Source organism: Belonocnema kinseyi, chromosome 9 (assembly GCF_010883055.1).
Source record: "Belonocnema kinseyi isolate 2016_QV_RU_SX_M_011 chromosome 9, B_treatae_v1, whole genome shotgun sequence".
Classification (NCBI taxonomy): domain Eukaryota; kingdom Metazoa; phylum Arthropoda; class Insecta; order Hymenoptera; family Cynipidae; genus Belonocnema; species Belonocnema kinseyi.
Window position 1 is genome coordinate 116842911 of NC_046665.1, and position 19015 is coordinate 116861925.

The 19015-nt window shown below is 23.9% G+C and overlaps 1 protein-coding gene across 1 annotated transcript in view; it reads left to right on the top strand.

The window, feature by feature from the left end:
* LOC117180133 (A disintegrin and metalloproteinase with thrombospondin motifs adt-2) overlaps window positions 1-2715 on the top strand; it is a 31893-nt gene extending 29178 nt beyond the window's left edge. The window contains exon 5 of the mRNA XM_033372477.1: window positions 1330-2715. Within this exon, the coding sequence (XP_033228368.1) occupies window positions 1330-2078 (749 nt within the window). The 3' untranslated portion in view covers window positions 2079-2715. The remainder of the gene's footprint in view (window positions 1-1329) is intronic.
* The last annotated feature ends 16300 nt before the right edge of the window (window positions 2716-19015 follow it).

Genomic DNA, 19015 nt, shown 5'->3' on the forward strand with positions numbered 1-19015 from the left:
GTCTATTCGGTGACTCTTTTCTATATTACTTTGCAAATTTACAAAAACTGTTAATTATTTAAACAGTTTTAATTTAAAAATTAAAAGTTTGACCTTTATCCTACGAATCAATTTGTTTTTGCAGTCAACTAAGAATGTCTATCCAATTACTCTGTTCTATATTGCTTTACAAATTTACAAGAACTATTAATTATTTAAACAATTTTAATTAAAAAATTTAATCTTTGCCTTTTTTATACAAGTAAATCTGTTTACGAAAACAACCAAGAATGTCTATCCGATGAATATTTTCTATTTTGCTTTGTAAATTTACAAGATATGTTAGTTATTTAAACAATTTTAATTAGAAAATTAAGAATTTGACGTTTATCCTACGAGTCAATTTGTTTTCGAAATCAACTAGGAATGTCCATTAGATGACTCTTTTCTATGTTGCTTTGTAAATTTACAAGAACTATTAATTATTGAAAGAATTTCAATTGAAAAATTAAGAGTTTGCTTTTTGTCTACGAGTAGGCTTCATTTTTTACCACAATTAACTAAGAATATCTTTCCGATGATTTTTTTTTCTCTGATGCTTTGAAAATCTACAGCTATTAATTATTTAAAAAATATTTATCAACATATTTATAGCTTGGCTATTTTTCAAGGAAGAGGCGTAATTTGTTTACGGAATGAACTAAGAATGTCTTTCGATGATAATTTTCCACGTTACTTTGTAAATTTATAATAATTATTAATCATTCAAACAATTTTCAAACACATATTGATAGTTGGGGTATTATTCAAATTTGTTTATGAAGTTAACTAAGATTGTCTTTGTGATGACTCTTTTCTAAGTGATTAGTTAAATTTACCAGAATTATTAATTATTAATTATTGAAAGAAGTTTCATAAACATTGGGTCAAATGAGAGGAAAACTGTAGAAAACCACCTCCCGAGTTTAGTCGGGTTTTCAAAATTCGAGTACACAACCCGGTAGCATTTTCTTGAACTTAATTTCCAAATAGAATAATTACAAGCAAATGACCGGCTCGCGTGCGTAGCGCGTGTGAGAGCTTCTAGTTTTGGTTTAAAATTCATGTCTTTGGTTCAAAATTTAACTATGCAGTTAAAAGTTCATCTATATTTTTTAAAATCAAAAATTTTTATTAAAAAGTAATCCTTTTTATTGGAAATTTGCGTGATTCTAGTTCAGGCGGGGCAATCCACCATAATTGTATATAATATTTATCTAATTATTTTCAATTAATTAATTAATTAAAATTAATTATATTGATACTAATAATTAATAATTAATTATTCAATTTTATCTTTTTTTCTTCAAGGCGGTTGGAGCAACTGGAAAGAAGAGTCTTGCAAAAGTGGTTGCATCCAAGGTTCTCAAGGCTTCCGTACAAGAAGAAGGTCCTGCGACAATCCTCCCCCGAAGAGCAATGAAAACTGCAAAGGTTTCTCCTTCGACATCCAACTCTGCAATGATGAGAAACTCTGCAAAAAGAAACGCAAACCAGTGACTGAATTTGCGACCGAAAAGTGCAGTTTGTTCAGCGAAAAGTTACCGGAACTGGATGGAAGAGGAAGTGGTCTTCAGGCTCCTCATGAAATTGAAAGGCCGTGGATGGCTTGCGCCATATTTTGCAGACGCAAAGATATTGCTTCCTACTATACGCCACGTATAGAATTAAACGACCTTGGCCTTGACCCCTATTTTCCAGATGGAACCTGGTGTCACAGGGCAGAAGGTCAGAACTATTTCTGTCGAGAGCATCATTGTCTGCCGGAAAATTTCAGATTTGGGAGAATATTTCCAGCTGATGGAAAAAACGATTACATGAACCTTGGTCCTCAAAATGCCTATCCTGGAGAAAGAAAACTTCCTGAGGATTTGATTAAGTATCTGAGTCTCGGATTGGATGGGAAACCTCTTCTGAAAAATTTGCCGCCCGACATTTTGGCTCCACCGGATGCTGACTGGACCGATCATGATTATCTCGAACTTCCGGAATCTGCTGAGAAAAGGAATTTTGGAAATTCGGAAGAAAAAAAGGATTTTAAATCTATTTTCTTTGCTTGATTGAGATTGGACTCATACTCAACTCAATAATAGGAAATTACCAAACTTGAAATATGATAAAGTAAAAAGGATCTTTAGCCATTCTCGGGTTTGTAACCAGAAAGTCTGGGTTCGATTCCTGCTAGCTGCATTTTTTATGCATTTCTAACCATTTTTTTCAACTTTTACGACTGTATTTGTTAATTAACCCTTAAAGTACATTGTGGGTGTGAGAGACCCCAAGCAATTTTTGAACTCTTATAAACCATACTTAATTCGAAAAAATTTAGTGAGTGTCGCCATCTAGCTTTAGGTGGAGATACTAACTGTAAGTAAAGTCCTTTGGTATATTGTGTCAATAAAAACATCGAGGGGTATCTAACACCCAGTGTGCACTTAGTGAGTGAAAAAGTAATTTTGCAGCCATTTTTTTTTAAATTTTATTGATTTTTCTTTACTGTCTAACGTAAGTATATCATATGAAGTGAAATAATTTTTTTTCGATTATTTCATACTTTTTTTCTTTGTAGATGGCTTATAACATACGGCAGCACGTAATGCTAGAACAGACTGTGGATGTGTTGAATAAAATATAATTGTTAAAATACAGTTATATATGTATCTTTTTTCAATTTCTTGTATTTTTACAATATTACATGTCAAAGTTCTTTAATTTTTGTAATAATAAATCGATTAAAAAACAAAAAAATCTAATTCATCATTTTATCATAAAATTGACTTTTCAACTTTGCAAATAAATATCTTTGATGAAAGTACACTATTTCAAAAGCATAGTCATAAGTTTTCAAGTTAAAATAATTAAAATTTTGTGAGTTATGAATTTTTAAGTAAAAAGAAAACTTTTTTCAATAATTTTTTTAACCAACTTAAAATAAATAATTTGCTATAAAATAAAATCTCCCTCATACAAAGATACCTTAAACTATATCGGATAATTTTATTGTGACAAAATTTTGAATAGGGGTTAAACAATACATGATTAAATACGTTGGGGTGTTTATCACCCACGATGCACTTTACCGTGATTTTTACCATGTATGCACTTTGAAGGTTAAGTATTTAACTTGTTTAACTGAAAATTTTAATATTCAATTTTTTGTTATTGAATTATAATAAAATTTGTAAAAAAAAATTTTTTGTAAAAAATTTTCATTTTTCTTCCTTCAATTAAACTTTTATAAACTGTTTATTATTTTTTACATGAGATAACAATAAAACCAATAAAAATAGAATTGCTAGAAATAGTAAAATAAAATAATATAAAAATGGAATATAAATAATAATCAGTGGTGTTTCCTAACAAAAATATAACAGTTTTCCATGTGAATAATCAAAAAATTTAAAATAAGATTAGGATAACATTTTTATTAAACCATTTGTATGATGTAAAAATAAATCTCACATTTACCGAATTTTAATATTCGGAACTTTTCCAATACGGTATTTTTATTTTTTGGCAATTTTATTATTCGGGAATTTCACAGAGACGGAAATTTTATTTCTCGGGATTTTTCAGTCGTCCCTTATTTTAAATTCTAAAAATGTTCGAAATTCAAACAATTTTAAATAACTGAAAAAAAGAATATTTCATTATTGTATTTGTAATCAATAAATTATATTTATTAACAAAATTGCAATTTTATTATTCGAGAATTTTATTACTCGGGAATTTTACAAATCTGTATTTTTATTTTTCGGCAATTTTAGTATGCGCGAATTTTAATATTCGGGAATTTTCCAATCCGGTATTTTTATTTTTTTATAATTTTATTATTCGCGAATTTTATTATTCGGGAATTTTCTAATTCGGGAATTATATTTTTCGGGATTTTTCAGTCGTCCTGACAAAATTCGAAATTTCATGAATAATAAAATTTCCGAATAATAAAATGCCCGAAATGGGAAATTCCCGAATTATAAAATTCCCATATCATAAAGTTCTCTAACAGTTTATAATATTACCAAATTGAAAAATTAAAATTCCCAGCGAAAAATCGCCAAATTATAAAATATATGAAATAAAAAATTCTCGAATTGAATCAATTAAATTTTTTAATGAATATTATTTAACGATTAAAAATACAATGGTAAAATATTTGGTATAACAAATATTTTCAATTTTTAAGTTTCTAAAATTGTTGTTTAAATTTAAAACAACAATAATTTAAAAAAAAATTAATTCAGACACATGTGATTTTAATTGTGTTATTATTATTATTATTATAAATTCAAGCAGAAACATATCTTTTTCAATTATTGTTATTTTAAATTCAAACAATAATTTTCGAATCTTCAAAAATAAAAAACAATTCTTCTTATGAAAATATTATATTATTGTATTTCAATAAATAAATAATATTTATTTTAAAAAATGTATTGTTTAAATTCTGGAATTTTCTAATTCAAAAATTTTGTAATTCGGCAATGTGTCGGGAATTTCGTTTTTCGGAAATTTTTTAATTCGGTAATACTATAAACTGTTCGGTAATTTTAGTATTCAAGAATTTTCTAATTCGGGAATTTTATTATTTGGGAATTTTATGATTCAGAAATTTTATTATTTATAAATTTTATAATTCGGGAATTTTACAGTTTCAAGAATTTTATTTTTCGGGATATTTCGGTCTTCCCAAAAATAAACATTCAAATATTGATAATTTTATAATAGTACTGACAAAAGAATCGTAAATGTGTCATTTATTTTTACTTCAGGCAAATGTTCTCATAAAAATGTTATACTCTTCTTATTTTTCATTTTTTAATTATTTGCATGGAAAAGCTTTGTGTGTTATATTTTTTAAGAAACACCACCCATTACTCTAATTTTGTTATAAATATTATTTATTGATTAAAAATACAATAATCAAATATTTTTATTGAAAAAAAATAGTTTCAATATTCCTAAAATTATTAATAGAATTTAAAATCACAATCATTTTTTTAAATTTCTTCACGTATATATGTTTTTAAAATTATTTATAATTATTTTAAATTCAAACAATAACGGCCGAAACTATAAAAATTAAGAACAATTGGTTTTATAAAAAAAATTAGATTATCGTACTTTTAATCAATAAATAATATTAAAACAAAAAATTATTGTTCAAATTCAGGACTTTCCAGTTGAGACATTTTGCAATTCGGCCATTTCGTATCGGGAATTTTATTTCTCGGAAAATTTCAAATTCGATTATAACATTATAAATTGTTCGGAAATTTTATTATTCGAGAATTTTTGCATTCGGGAATTTTATTATTTGTGAAGTTTATAATTCTGAAATTTTCCTATTCGGGAATTCTCTTATTTGGGACTTTAATTATTCGAAAATTTATTATTTGGGATCGAATTTCATTATTCGGGAATATTATTATTCGAAATTTTTAAATTTATTTCTAATTAATTAATTTCTAATATATTTATAATTTAATGAAAATATTCAAATTTGATATTTGATTATATTTTTGTTAAGAAACACCACACATTACTCTAATTTAAAAATATGAATAATATCATAATAATAGAAAAAGCCTTTTATTTAAGTTCTTTTTAAGGTTTACGTTTTACTATTTCTTTAAATTTTATTATTTTATTCTTATTTTCATTTCATATGAAAATAATATCAAAAATATGAAAGTTCAATTAAGTGAAGCAATATAAGAATTTTTTATAAACAAACTATTTTTGAAGTAAAATGAAAATTTAAATTCAATAAAAAAATATAAAGAAAAAAATTAGCAAAAAATTCAGGAAGCAGGATTCGAGCCCAGACTTTCCGGTAACAAAATCGGAGTAAAATATAAATTTCAGAAAATCAAAGACTTGGTTGTTGTATTAAAAAAATTGTTTCAAATTAAAGTTTTAGATCTCTACGAAATAATTGTAAAAAAAAGTCGAAACAATTTTTCAAAATATAATTCATCATTTTCGAAAATTAAAAGCCCTATATTTAGTTTTGTTTATGACCAAAAATGGTACAAAAATTAATTTTGAAAGAAAGTCAAATTTAATTACTTTTTCTCCAATCCCTGGTGAAATTTTTTTACAAATAAGTAAGCAAAACCATTTTACACATAAAATTACATAGAAGTAGAATAATCATTACAAAATAATTATTATGAATAATTATTACTATTACAAAAAATCGTTTACGTTTAAGCTATGGAATATTAACAAGCAATAATCTCTCCAAAAAATAAAAAGTTTTAAACTTAACTTTTTCCATTTTATATATATTATTTCATTGAAATATTTATCATCCTAGGTCAAAAACAAAAGAAATATTTTAATGCAAAAACTGTAAATTCCTATAAATACATTTTTGTAAAATATTAAAGTTACAATAAAATACAACAATTTGCAACAACTTACAAAAAAAAGTACAAAATTCGTCAAAATAATGTACAAAATTTCTAATTTTCTGTTATAATTTACGGTATTTATTTGTATTTTCCTATAAAATAGTTCTAGTTTTTTCATAATTATTCTCAAGTTTTCCATCAGAAATTGAAAAAACCGATATTTTCTTTTATTCATTTTTTTATAACAAAGAAAAATTAACCAATTAGGAGTTTTAACGGGTCGAAAATGTTATTTTTAATATTTATTCATGCTATATATTTTTTTAAATCCACTCGTAAGTTCAATTAAAAATGAAAATGGATTTTATAGAGATTTACAACTTTTATTGAACAAATTTTGCAATGCAACTAATAATATTTTAGATCAGATCAGAATGAACATTTTTTAGATCTTCGGATTAAATTTTATCCGAATTTTTCGGATTTTTTCTTTTTTGTCGTCGGAACCAAATTTTATACAATTTACTACTTTTGTTTAAAATTCATTTTTTTCTAAATTAAACTTTTTGGTTGAAGTTTAACATTTCGATTTTACGTTCCTGAAATCTTCAAAAAAACTACACGTTCATTATACAGTTGAAAATTCGTTTTTCTCCAATATTCAACATTTAAAAATTCAATGATTAATTTTTTCAAGTTTGAAAGATGAAAATTCAATTTTCTTAATTTTTGAACAATTGAAAATTAAATTTTCTTAATTTTTGAACAATTGAAAATTACATTTTTTTAAAGTTTTGAACGATTGAAAATTAAATTTTCTTAATTTTTGAACAATTGAAAATTAAATTTTTAATTTTAATTTTTATCAATTTAATTTTCAATTTACTTCAATTGCATGTTTCTATGTTAAAAATTCAATTACATATCGATTTTCTTAAAGTTACAGTTAAAAAAGCAGTTTTCTCCCATTTTTATCTAATAAGTTTTACATCCGTTAATAATTCAATTAAACATTAAATGATCGATTTCCTTCATATATCAACACTTGAAAATTCATTTTAAAATGTCTTCAATCGTCAACAGTTAAAACTTTAATTTTATCCAACTTTCAACAATTGAATTTTCATCAGTTGAAAACTAAATTATCAATTGCCTTTCAGTCTCAAAGTTTTTAAATACATTTTTTTAAATTTTCAACCGTTGAAAATTCGATTTCAATTTTCTTAAATTTTGTCCAATTTCTAGCAATTGAATTTTCATTTCTTGAAAATATGGTTTTCATCAATTTTACACAGTTGAAAATACGATTTTTAATTTTGCTAAATTTTCATCAATTTAATTTTCAATTTAATACAATTGAAAGTTTCATCTGTTGACAATTTAATTCCATATCAATTTTCTTCAAGTTGCAACCGTTGAAAATTAAATTTTCTCTCATTTTCAACAACTAAATTTTTAATCCGATGAAAATTTAATTTAAAAAATGCAATCAATTTCATTTTCAGATTTCTACAACTGAATGTTAATCAGTTGAAAAATCAATTTTCTTTATTTTTCCAAAATTCAAAATTCGATTTTTAATTTTGTTTAATTTTTATGAATTTACTACAATTGAATTTTCGTCTGTAGAAAATTCAAACCATATTATTTTCTTTAAGTTACAAGAGTTGAAAATTAAACTTTCTCTAATTTTCAAGAACTAAATTTTACATATGTTTAAAATTCAATTTTCAAAGTGGCATTGTGATTAAAGTTGATCCGATCCCTATTTATTTTCAACAGGAAATTCATTCTTTAACTTTTTATTTGAATCTCATCTGTTGAAAATTCATGAAAATGCTAGTTAATTGAAAAAATTTCTAATCACCAAACTTTTACGAGAAATTATTCAATTTTTAATATTCTTAACTAAAATAAAATTTTGTTTCAGCTTTTAATTTCAATTTTAAAAGTTTAATTGTAATTAAGGTTGAAATTAAAGTCAATCAGAGTCCTATTTATGTTCAATACAAAATACAATCTTTAATTTTTTATTAAAATGTCACCTGTTGAGAATTAAAGAAAATGCTAGTTAATTAAAAAATGTCTAATCCCCAAACTTTTACGAGAAACTATTCAATTTTTAATATTTTTAAATAAAATAAAATTTTGTTTCAACTTTTTAATTTCAATTTTAAAAGTAGCATTATGATCAAAGTTGATCCGATCCCTATTTATTTTCAACAGAAAATTCAACCTTAACTTTTTGTTCCAATTTCACCTGTTGAAAATTACAGAAAATGCTAGTTAATTACAAAATATCTAATCACCAAAATTTTACGAGAAATTATTCAATTTTCAATATTCGTAACTAAAATACTACTTTTTTCAAGGTTTTAATTTCAATTTTAAAAGTCTCGTTGTGATTAAAGTTCAAACTAAAGATGATCCGAGCTCTATTTACTTTCAACAGAAAATTCAATCTTTAATTTTTTATTTATATTGCACCTCTGGAGAATTACAGAAAATGCTAGTTAATTAAAAAATGTCTAATCACCAAACTTTACGAGAAATTATTCAATTTTTAACATTCTTAACTAAAATAACATTTTTTTTTTTAACTTTTTAATTTCAACTTTAAAAGTAGCATTGTGATTAAAGTGGATCCGATCCGTATTTATTTTCAACAGAAAATTCAATCTTTAACTTTTTGTTCCAATTTCACCTTTTGAAAATTAAAGAAAATGCTAGTTGATTAAAAAATGTTTAATCACTAAACTTTTACCAGGAATTATTCAATTTTTAATATTCTTCACTGAAATATCTTCTTTTTTTTAACTTTTTACTTTCAATTTTAAAAGTAGCATTGTGACCTAAAGTTGATCCGATCCCTATTTATTTTCAACAGGAAATTCATTCTTTAACTTTTTATTTGAATCTCATCTGTTGAAAATTCATGAAAATGCTAGTTAATTAAAAAAATTTCTAATCACCAAACTTTTACGAGAAATTATTCAATTTGTAATATTCTTAACAAAAATACCATTTTTTTTCATTTTTTCAATTTCAGTTTTAAAATCTTAATTGTGATTAAGGTTGAAATTAAAGTTGATCATACTCCTATTTATGTTCAATACAAAATACAAGTTTTAATTTTTTATTAAAATTTCACCTGTTGAGAATTAAAGAAAATGCTAGTTAATGAATAAATGTCTAATCGCCAAACTTTTACGAGAAATTATTCACTTTTTAATATTTGCAACTAAAATACTACTTTTTTCAAGGTTTCAATTTCAATTTTAAAGGTCGTTTGTGATTAAAGTTGAAATTCAAGTTGATCCGAGCCCTATTTATTTTAAACAGAAAATTCAATCTTAAGTTTTTTATTTATATTGCACCTGTTGAGAATTACAGAAAATGCTAGTTATTTAAAAAATGTCTAATCCCCAAACTTTTGCGAGAAATTATTCAATTTTTAATATTTTTAACTAAAACAAAATTTTGTTTCAACTTTTTAATTTCTATTTTAAAAGTTGCATTGTGATTAAGGTTGATCCGATCCCTATTTATTTTCAACAGAAAATTCATTCTTTAACTTTTTATTCGAATCTCACCTGTTCAAAAATTCATGAAAATGCTAGTTAATTTAAAAAATGTCTAATCACCAAACTTTTACGAGAAATTATTCAATTTTTAATATTATTAACTAAAATACCTTTTTTTTCAACTTTTCAACTTTAATTTTAAAAGTGGCATTATGATTAAAGTTGATCCGATCCCTATTTATTTTCAACAGAAATTTCATTCTTTAACTTTTTATTCGAATCTCACCTGTTCAAAAATTCATGAAAATGCTAGTTAATTTAAAAAATGTCTAATCACCAAGCTTTTACGAGAAATTATTCAATTTTTAATATCATTAACTAAAATACCTTTTTTTTCAACTTTTCAACTTCAATTTTAAAAGTTTCATTGTGCTTAAATTTGATCCGAGACCTATTTATTTTCAACAGAAAATTAAATTTTTAACGTTTTGTTCCAATTTCACCTGTTGAAAATTAAAGAAAATGCTAGTTAATTAAAATATGTCTAATCACTAAACTTTTATGAGAAATTATTCAATTTTTAATATTCTTAACAAAAATACCATTTATTTCTACTTTTTGATTTCAATTTTAAAAGTATACTTGTGGTTAAAGTTGATCCAAGCCCTATTTAGTTTCAACCGAAAATTCATTCTTTAACTTTTTATTCGAATCTCACCTGTTTAAAAATTCATGAAAATGCTAGTTAATTTAAAAAATGTCTAATCCCCAAACTTTTACGAGAAATTATTCAATTTTTAATATTTATAACTAAAATAAAGTTTTCTTTTAACTTTTTAATTTAAATTTTAAAAGTGGCGTTATGATTAAAGTTGATCCCTATTTATTTTCAACATAAATTCATTCTTTAACTTTTTATTCGAATCTCACCTGTTCAAAAATTCATGAAAATGCTAGTTAATTTAAAAAATGTCTAATCACCAAACTTTTGCGAGAAATTATTCAATTTTTAATATTCTTAACTAAAATACTTTTTTTTAAACTTTTCAACTTCAATTTTAAAAGTTTCATTGTGCTTAAATTTGATCCGAGACCTATTTATTTTCAACAGAAAATTAAATTTTTAACGTTTTGTTCCAATTTCACCTGTTGAAAATTAAAGAAAATGCTAGTTAATTAAAATATGTCTAATCACTAAACTTTTATGAGAAATTATTCAATTTTTAATATTCTTAACAAAAATACCATTTATTTCTACTTTTTGATTTCAATTTTAAAAGTATACTTGTGGTTAAAGTTGATCCAAGCCCTATTTAATTTCAACATAAAATTCAATCCTTAATTTTTTATTAATATTGCACCTGTTGAGAATTACAGAAAATGCTAGTTATTTAAAAAATGTCTAATCCCCAAACTTTTACGAGAAATTATTAAATTTTTAATATTTATAACTAAAATAAACTTTTCTTTCAACTTTTTAATTTAAATTTTAAAAGTGGCGTTATGATTAAAGTTGATCCCTATTTATTTTCAACAGAAAATTCATTCTTTAACTTTTTATTCGAATCTCACCTGTTCAAAAATTCATGAAAATGTTAGTTAACTTAAAAAATGTCTAATCACCAAACTTTTACGATAAATTATTCAATTTTTAATATTCTTAACTAAAAGAAAATTTTGTTTCAACTTTTTAATTTCAATTTTAAAAGTTTAATTGTGAGGTTGACATTAAAGTTGATCAGAGTCCTAATTATTTTCAATACAAAATACAATTCAATTTTTAATTTCAAAAGTTGTTTGTGATTAAAGTTTAAATTAAAGCTGATCCGAGCCAATCTTTAATTTTTTATTTATATTGCACCTCTGGAAAATTACAGAAAATGCTAGTTAATTAAAAAATGTCTAATCACCAAACTTTTACGAGAAATTATTGCATTTGTAATATTCTTAACTAAAATCCCTTTTTTTTCAACTTTTCAACTTCTATTTTAAAGGTTTCATTGTGCTTAAATTTGATCCGAGCCCTATTTATTTTAAAATAGACAAAAAAAAAAGTGCCTTTTTTTGAACCGCCCTGATAAAAACAAGTCGACCTGTTTGCAGCTGAAGGTTAGTGTGACATTCGAATCAAAATACTCGGTGACACTTTTTTCCAATCAGATCTCTAATTATATCCGCGCATTTACAGGGACGTGTCATGGACTTGTACTGCGAATGACCCCTTCTCTCAGAATAAGAGGAAACAAGAATATTTTATACCGATATGCCTGAGGAGAACCACACACAGACAACTTCATGACGTCACGCGCTTGGCTGACTATTTTAGGAGTGTCGCATCGCTATCGGGTGAAGGAGCGAGGAAGTCACAACAATATATCAAATAACTTAAAGTGTTCATTTTATTTAGTGTACAAATAATTAATCAACTTCGAAAGTGAAAAGAAAGTACTAAAGTTACGCAAGAAAACACGTAATGTCCATTGTCAGAATTCACAAATCGCTGGTAACACGGTGTTAAAGTAAATATTTTACAATATTTAACTGCAAAAGGGACAGTATTAATTAATTATTAAAAAAAAAGTTAAGCAATTCAATGTCAATCCTTTTCCCAATTAAAATCAAAATAGTTAAACTAAGATCTATTTAAAGAAAAGGAACATTGAAATTTCTTTCCTTCTAGCGATATCATTTGATATTTTTTATTTAGGACAAGTACGAGAACTACGTTTCTGTAAAATCAGAAAATTCGAGAAAAGAGTTGACTGACAAATATTACTGCCCCTTTTATCTTTGACAGAGGGAATGCCAGGTAGTGTTTCTCCTTTGTGTTTATAATTTTTTTTTTCAAGTAAAATTACCCGAAAGTAAAATTTCTTGAGGAAAAAATAAACTCTGAAATTGCAGGTAGCGAGAATCGAACCCGCGATCTTCCTACAAACCCGACATGCTACCGCCTGAGCTACTCGGCCATTTGGAAGATATAAAACTCTAAATTAAGTTTTTCTAGAAACTTATGCTGGAAATTTCACCATTTTAATTTGGATTCTTGACCTTTTCTTATCAAAATTGTGAATAAAAAAAAAATATAGAATTTTCAACAGTTGGAAATTCAATTTTAATTGATTTAATCTTCAATTTTCTACAATTGAATGTTCATTATGATGAATCGTCTTTAATTTGCGAGAGCTGAAAATTAAATTTTCTGAAATTGTTAAAAATTTTAACCGCAATTTTAAATTGTCTTTAATTTTCAACACTTGAATTTTCATTGGTTAAAAATGCAGTTGAATATTGAATTACCTATTTCCTTTAAGCTTCAACATTTGAAAATTCAATTTTTGCTGCTCAATTTTAAGAACAAAATTTTCAATTTTCTTTAATTTTCATCTGTGGAAAATTAAATTATCAATTTTTGTCAAGTTTCTAAAATTGAAAATTCAATTTTCCTAAATTTTCAAAGGTGCAAAGTTCCATTTTTGCCAATTTTTAACAATCAGTTGTTGAAATATGAGCGACTAAATTTTACATTCGTTGGAAATTCAAGTCAAAATTAAATTATCAATTTCCTTGAGGTTTCAACTTTTGAAAATTCAATTTTCTCACATTTTCAACAGTTAAAAAATCAATTATTTAATTTAAATCAATTCTCAACAACTGAACTTTCAATTTTCTTCAATTTTCAATAGTTGAAAATTCAATTTTCTTCAAATTTTTAACAATTGAATTTTTATCTGTTAAAAATTCAATTGAAAATTAGAGTTTAAATTTCCTAAAAGTTTCATAGTTGAAAAAATACACTTACTTAAATTTTTAACAGTTGAAAATTTAACTTTTAGTTTTTAGCAATTTTCTCTAATATTCAACATTACTTTCCTACCAATTTCAAAGTTGGAAAATACATTTTTCTTACATTTTTTTAAGTGTCTACAGTAGAAAATTAAATTTTCTTGAATTTTCAACGTTTGAAAATTCAATTTCTTTCTATTTTCCAACAATTAAATTTTGCATTTGTTGGAAACTCAAGTCAAGGTTAAATTATGAAATTTCTTGAACTTTCAACATTTAAATATTTTATTTTCTTAAATTTTCAATAGTTAAAAATTCAATTACTTATTTTGATCAATTTTCAACAACTCAATTTTCAATTTCCAACTATTGAAAATTTCGAACAATTGAATTCACTTATTTAAAATTAAATTAAAAACATTAAATTATATATTTCCTTTGAGTTTCAAAATATGAAAATTCAATTTTCATAAATTTTCGATAGTTGAAAATTATATTTCCTCCAAATTTCAACAATTAAATTTTCATCTGCTTATAGTTAAATTGAAAATTAAATTATCAATTTTCTGACAGTTAACATCTGTTGAAAATTAAATTATAAATTTTTTTCAACCACTGAACTTTCAATTTTCTTCAGTTTTCAATAGTTGAAAATTAAATTGTCTCCAAATTTTTAACAATTTTCATCTGTTGACAACTCAATTGAAAATTAGAGTTTAAATTTCCTAAAAGTTTCAGTTAAAAAAATACACTTTCTTAAATTTTTAACAGTTGAAAATTTAACTTTTAGTTTTTATCAATTTCCTCGAATATTCAAATTATTACTTTGCTTCAATTTTCAAAGTTGAAAAATACATTATCTTAAAGTTTTCAACAGTTGAAAATTCAATTTTTAATTTAAATCAATTTTCAACCACTGAACTTTCAATTTTCTTCAAATTTTTAACAATTGAATTTTCATTTGTCCAAAAATTCAATTATTACGTTCCTTCAAATTTCAAAGTTGAAAAATACATTTTCTTAAATTTTCAACAGTTGAAAATTAAATTACTTAATTTTCAGTTTTCTACAATTGAATCTTCATCGGTTGAAAATTCAAAAACTCAAAATAAACCCAAAGAAAAACTGTGAAATGTCTACAAACAAAAAAAGAAGAAAAAAATACTAAAAAAAAAATTGTCGATAGCGAGAATCGAACCCGCAAACTTCCTGCAATTTTTCTGAAAATTCAACAATTTTATTTTGGATTCCTTACCTTTTCCTTAAAAAATTATAAATAAAAATAAAATAAAAAAACACTACCTGAAAGTCCTCTCGCGAGTTGGATGTCACTTGTCACGCGTTACCATGAACACGATGGTAGAAATAATAAATTTATATAAATTCATCGGTCGTGTTTTCATTCATTTGATTCATTTGATTCATTTGCAGACTTCTTAACGCATCACTCGTACATTTTTCGAAACACTTACAAAATAAAAGGCATTCATTCGCAGAGTTACATTCGCACATGAAAAAACTTAAAAAAAAAAAAAAATTTACATTCAGATAACTTAATGTAATCACCAATCTCAATCAATCATACTTTTCGACTCACATTCTGCAGGTAAACGACGAATTCTACAAAAAGGCGACGCACGTTTAGTCTGCAGCCAGATTTAGAATAAATGAGTGAATTATGTAAATAAATGTTTTAAACAATGATTATATAATTAGGCTCCTAAACAAATGAATACAGATCACAGGAAGCAGTATAAGGAGAAATAAAATTACTTATTTCTACAACAAATTTTCCTATAAACAGGGATCAGAGTGCAAAAAAGAACAAATATTAATTTTTAATTATTATTTTTTTAAGACTTATGCAATTACAGAATTTATTTATAAAAAAAATTGAAATTTTTGCAAGGAGATTATCAAAGCTGGGATTTTTTAAAATCTCATTACTTACCAGTTTTCAAAAAGAAAATGTATTTATTTATTAAATTATGATGGAACATTCAACAAAATAAAATTGATGAAAATTCAATCGTTGCAAATTAAAATGTTGAAAATACGTTGAAGATTCAATTATAAATTTTCTGCTTTTCTACCATTTTTCAACAGTTAAAAATTCAATTTTCTTCCATTTTCAACCAATAAATTTTCAATCATATTAAATTATCAAAAATGGAAAATTTCATTTTTTCCAATTTTCAACAATTAAATTGTAAACTTGTTGGAAACTCAAGTCAAAATTCAATTATCAATTTCCTTGAAACTCCAACATTTAAGAATTCAATTTTCTTAAATTTTCAACAATTAAAAATTGAATTTTTTATTTTTATCAATTTTCTTTAATTTGTAATAGTTGAAAATACAATTTTATCGACTTTTTCTAAATTTTTATTAATTTTTCAACAATTAAATTTCCATCTGTTAAAAATCCAATTTAATGATAAATTACGAATTTCTTTCAAATTTAAAAATTCGGTTAAATTTTTTTTAATTTTGTCAAATTTTTAACAATTGAGTTTTCATCTCCTGGAAATTCAATTTGCTCCAGTTTACATGAATTGTAAAATTTAATTTTTGAATTGAACCATTTTCAATTTTCACCCATTTTTAACAGTTGAAAATCAAATCTTCAACTATTGAATTTGCATTAATTGAAACTTTTATTTTACTAAATTTTAAACAATAGTATTTTTGAAAATAAAATTTTATCAACTTTTTCTCAATTTTTAACACTTAAATAGCTAAAAATTCAATTTTTCTTCAATTTTCAACAACGGAATTTCCATATGTTAAAAATTCTATTGAATATTAAATTACAAATTTCCTTCAAGTTTGAAAAAATGAAACATCTATTTTAAATTTGTTAAAAATCGGATTTTCAATTCTCTTAAATTTGGTTTAATTTCTAACAGTTCAATTTTGCTCAATTTTCAATTTTTCCCATTTTAAACAGTTGAAATTTACATTTTCTCAAATTTTCTTCAATTTTCAACGATTGGATTTCCATCTATTGAAAATTCAATTGAATATTATATTACCATATTTCCTGGAAGTTTTCAGAGTTGAAAACTCGATTTTCAATTTTTAACAATTAAATTTTCCTCAATTTCCAACTTTCTCCAATTACCTTCAATCATCCAATTTTTAATTTTCGTATGTTGAAAATTCAATTGATCATTTTTCTTCCCAATTTCAACAATTGAAAATTCGACGTTCAGTTCTATTAAATTTTGTCCAATTTTCAACAATTAACAATCGAAAATTCTGTTGAAAAGTAAATTTTCTTAAATTTAAAAAAGTTAAAAATTCAGTTTGTAATTTTAATTTTCCTTCGGCTTTAAAAAATGCAATTTTCGACTCTTCAAAATTCAACCTTCGAATATTGATATTTGAATTTTTAACAGATGACAAATCAATTGTTAAAAAAAAAAATTAATTTTTTCGAAAACGGGTCTTTCTTGACAAATAATATTGTCAAACTAAAAGTCGTTTAACGAATTCAAAATATAGATTTTTTTTCAAATTTCAACTCTAAAGATTTCATAATAAAGGATATTTTCTCGTTAAAAAAAAAACTATAATTAATAATTAAATTTTTTGTTGGTAACATTTAAAAATAAGGAGAGATACCCAAGAGGTAAAAATCTTATCTATAAATTACATATTTTACCTTTCCTACGTAAATATAATATAATTTTTTTTCAAGTATCTTTAGTACATTTCAGGTAAACGCAATTTAAAATTTAAAAAAAAAGTTAAATTGACATTCCGGATCGCATAAGCGCACATAATTTTTTTTTTCACTCAATTCAAGTAATTTTGCATTAACTGAATTTCCAAAAAATAATTTTCGAAAGAAATTTTGGAAAAATAAAGAAACTCATCCAGTTCGAGCCAAAAAATGTATGCTCGCTTATTCGACCAAGCTGAAAAAGAATTTTTTTCCCCTGTTCCCCTAGAAAAAAATGTTAAATCTTTGAAAATTCAATTTTCAATTGTTTTCAACTTCCAACAATTGAATTTTCATCGATTGAAAATGCGATTAAAAATGCAATTGAATATTCAATTACCTATTCCTCTTAATTTTTAACAGTTGAAAATTCAATTTTTAATTTTATTCAATTTTGAATAACAAAATTTTCAATTTTCTTCCATTGAAAACAACTAACTTTTCAATTGCCTTAAATTTTCAACAGTTGAAAAGTCAACTTTCTCCATTTTTCTTCAATTTTCATCTGCTGGAAATTAAATTATTAATTTTTTTTCAATTTTCTACAGTAGAAAATTCAATTTTTAAAAATTTTAAACTGTTGAAAATTAAATTTCTTTCTAATTTTCAACAATTAATTTTTTTATTTGTTAGAAATTAAAGTTAAGTTATCAATTTTCTTGAAGTTTCAACATTTGAAAATTCCATTTACTTCAATTTTCAGTAGTTGAAAATTATATTGAAAATTATATTGAAAATTAAATAATAAATTTCCTACAAATTTCAAAGTTGGAAAATACATTTTTCTTACATTTTTTTAAGTGTCTACAGTAGAAAATTAAATTGTCTTGAATTTTCAACGGTTGAAAATTCAATTTCTTTCTCTAATTTTCAACAATTAAATTTTGCATTTGTTGGAAATGCAAGTCAAGCTTAAATTATGAATTTTCTTGAAGTTTCAACATTTAAAAATTCTATTTTCTTAAATTTTCAACAGTTAAACATTCAATTCCTTATTTTGATCAATTTTCAACAACTGAAGAATTTCTAACTATTGAAAATTTTAAACAATTGAATTCACTTGTTTAAAATTAAATTATAAATTTCCTTCGAGTTTCAAAATATGAAATTTCAATTTTCATAAATTTTCAATAGCTGAAAATTATATTTTCTTCAAATTTCAACAATTAAATTTTCATCTGCTTATAATTAAATTGAAAATTAAATTATCAATTTTCTACAAGTTTCAAAGTTGGAAAACACATTTTTCTTAAAATTTCAACAGTTGAAAATTCATTTTCTTCAGTTATCATCTGTTGAAAATGGAATTATCAAATTTTTTTCAAAGTTTCTACATTAGAAAATTCAATTTTTTTTTTGAAATATTTTACAATTAAATATTACATTTGTTGGTCATTCAAGTCAAAGTTAAATTATAAATTTCCTTGAAGTTTCAAAATTTTAAAATTCTATTTTCTTGCATTTTCAACAGTTTAAAATTTGTTGAAAATTAAATTCAAGATTAAATGATCAATTTCCTGCAAATTTCAAAGTTGGAAAATATATTTTTCTCAAGTTTTCAACAGTTGAAAATTCAAATTTCTCCAGTTTTCTTGAATTTT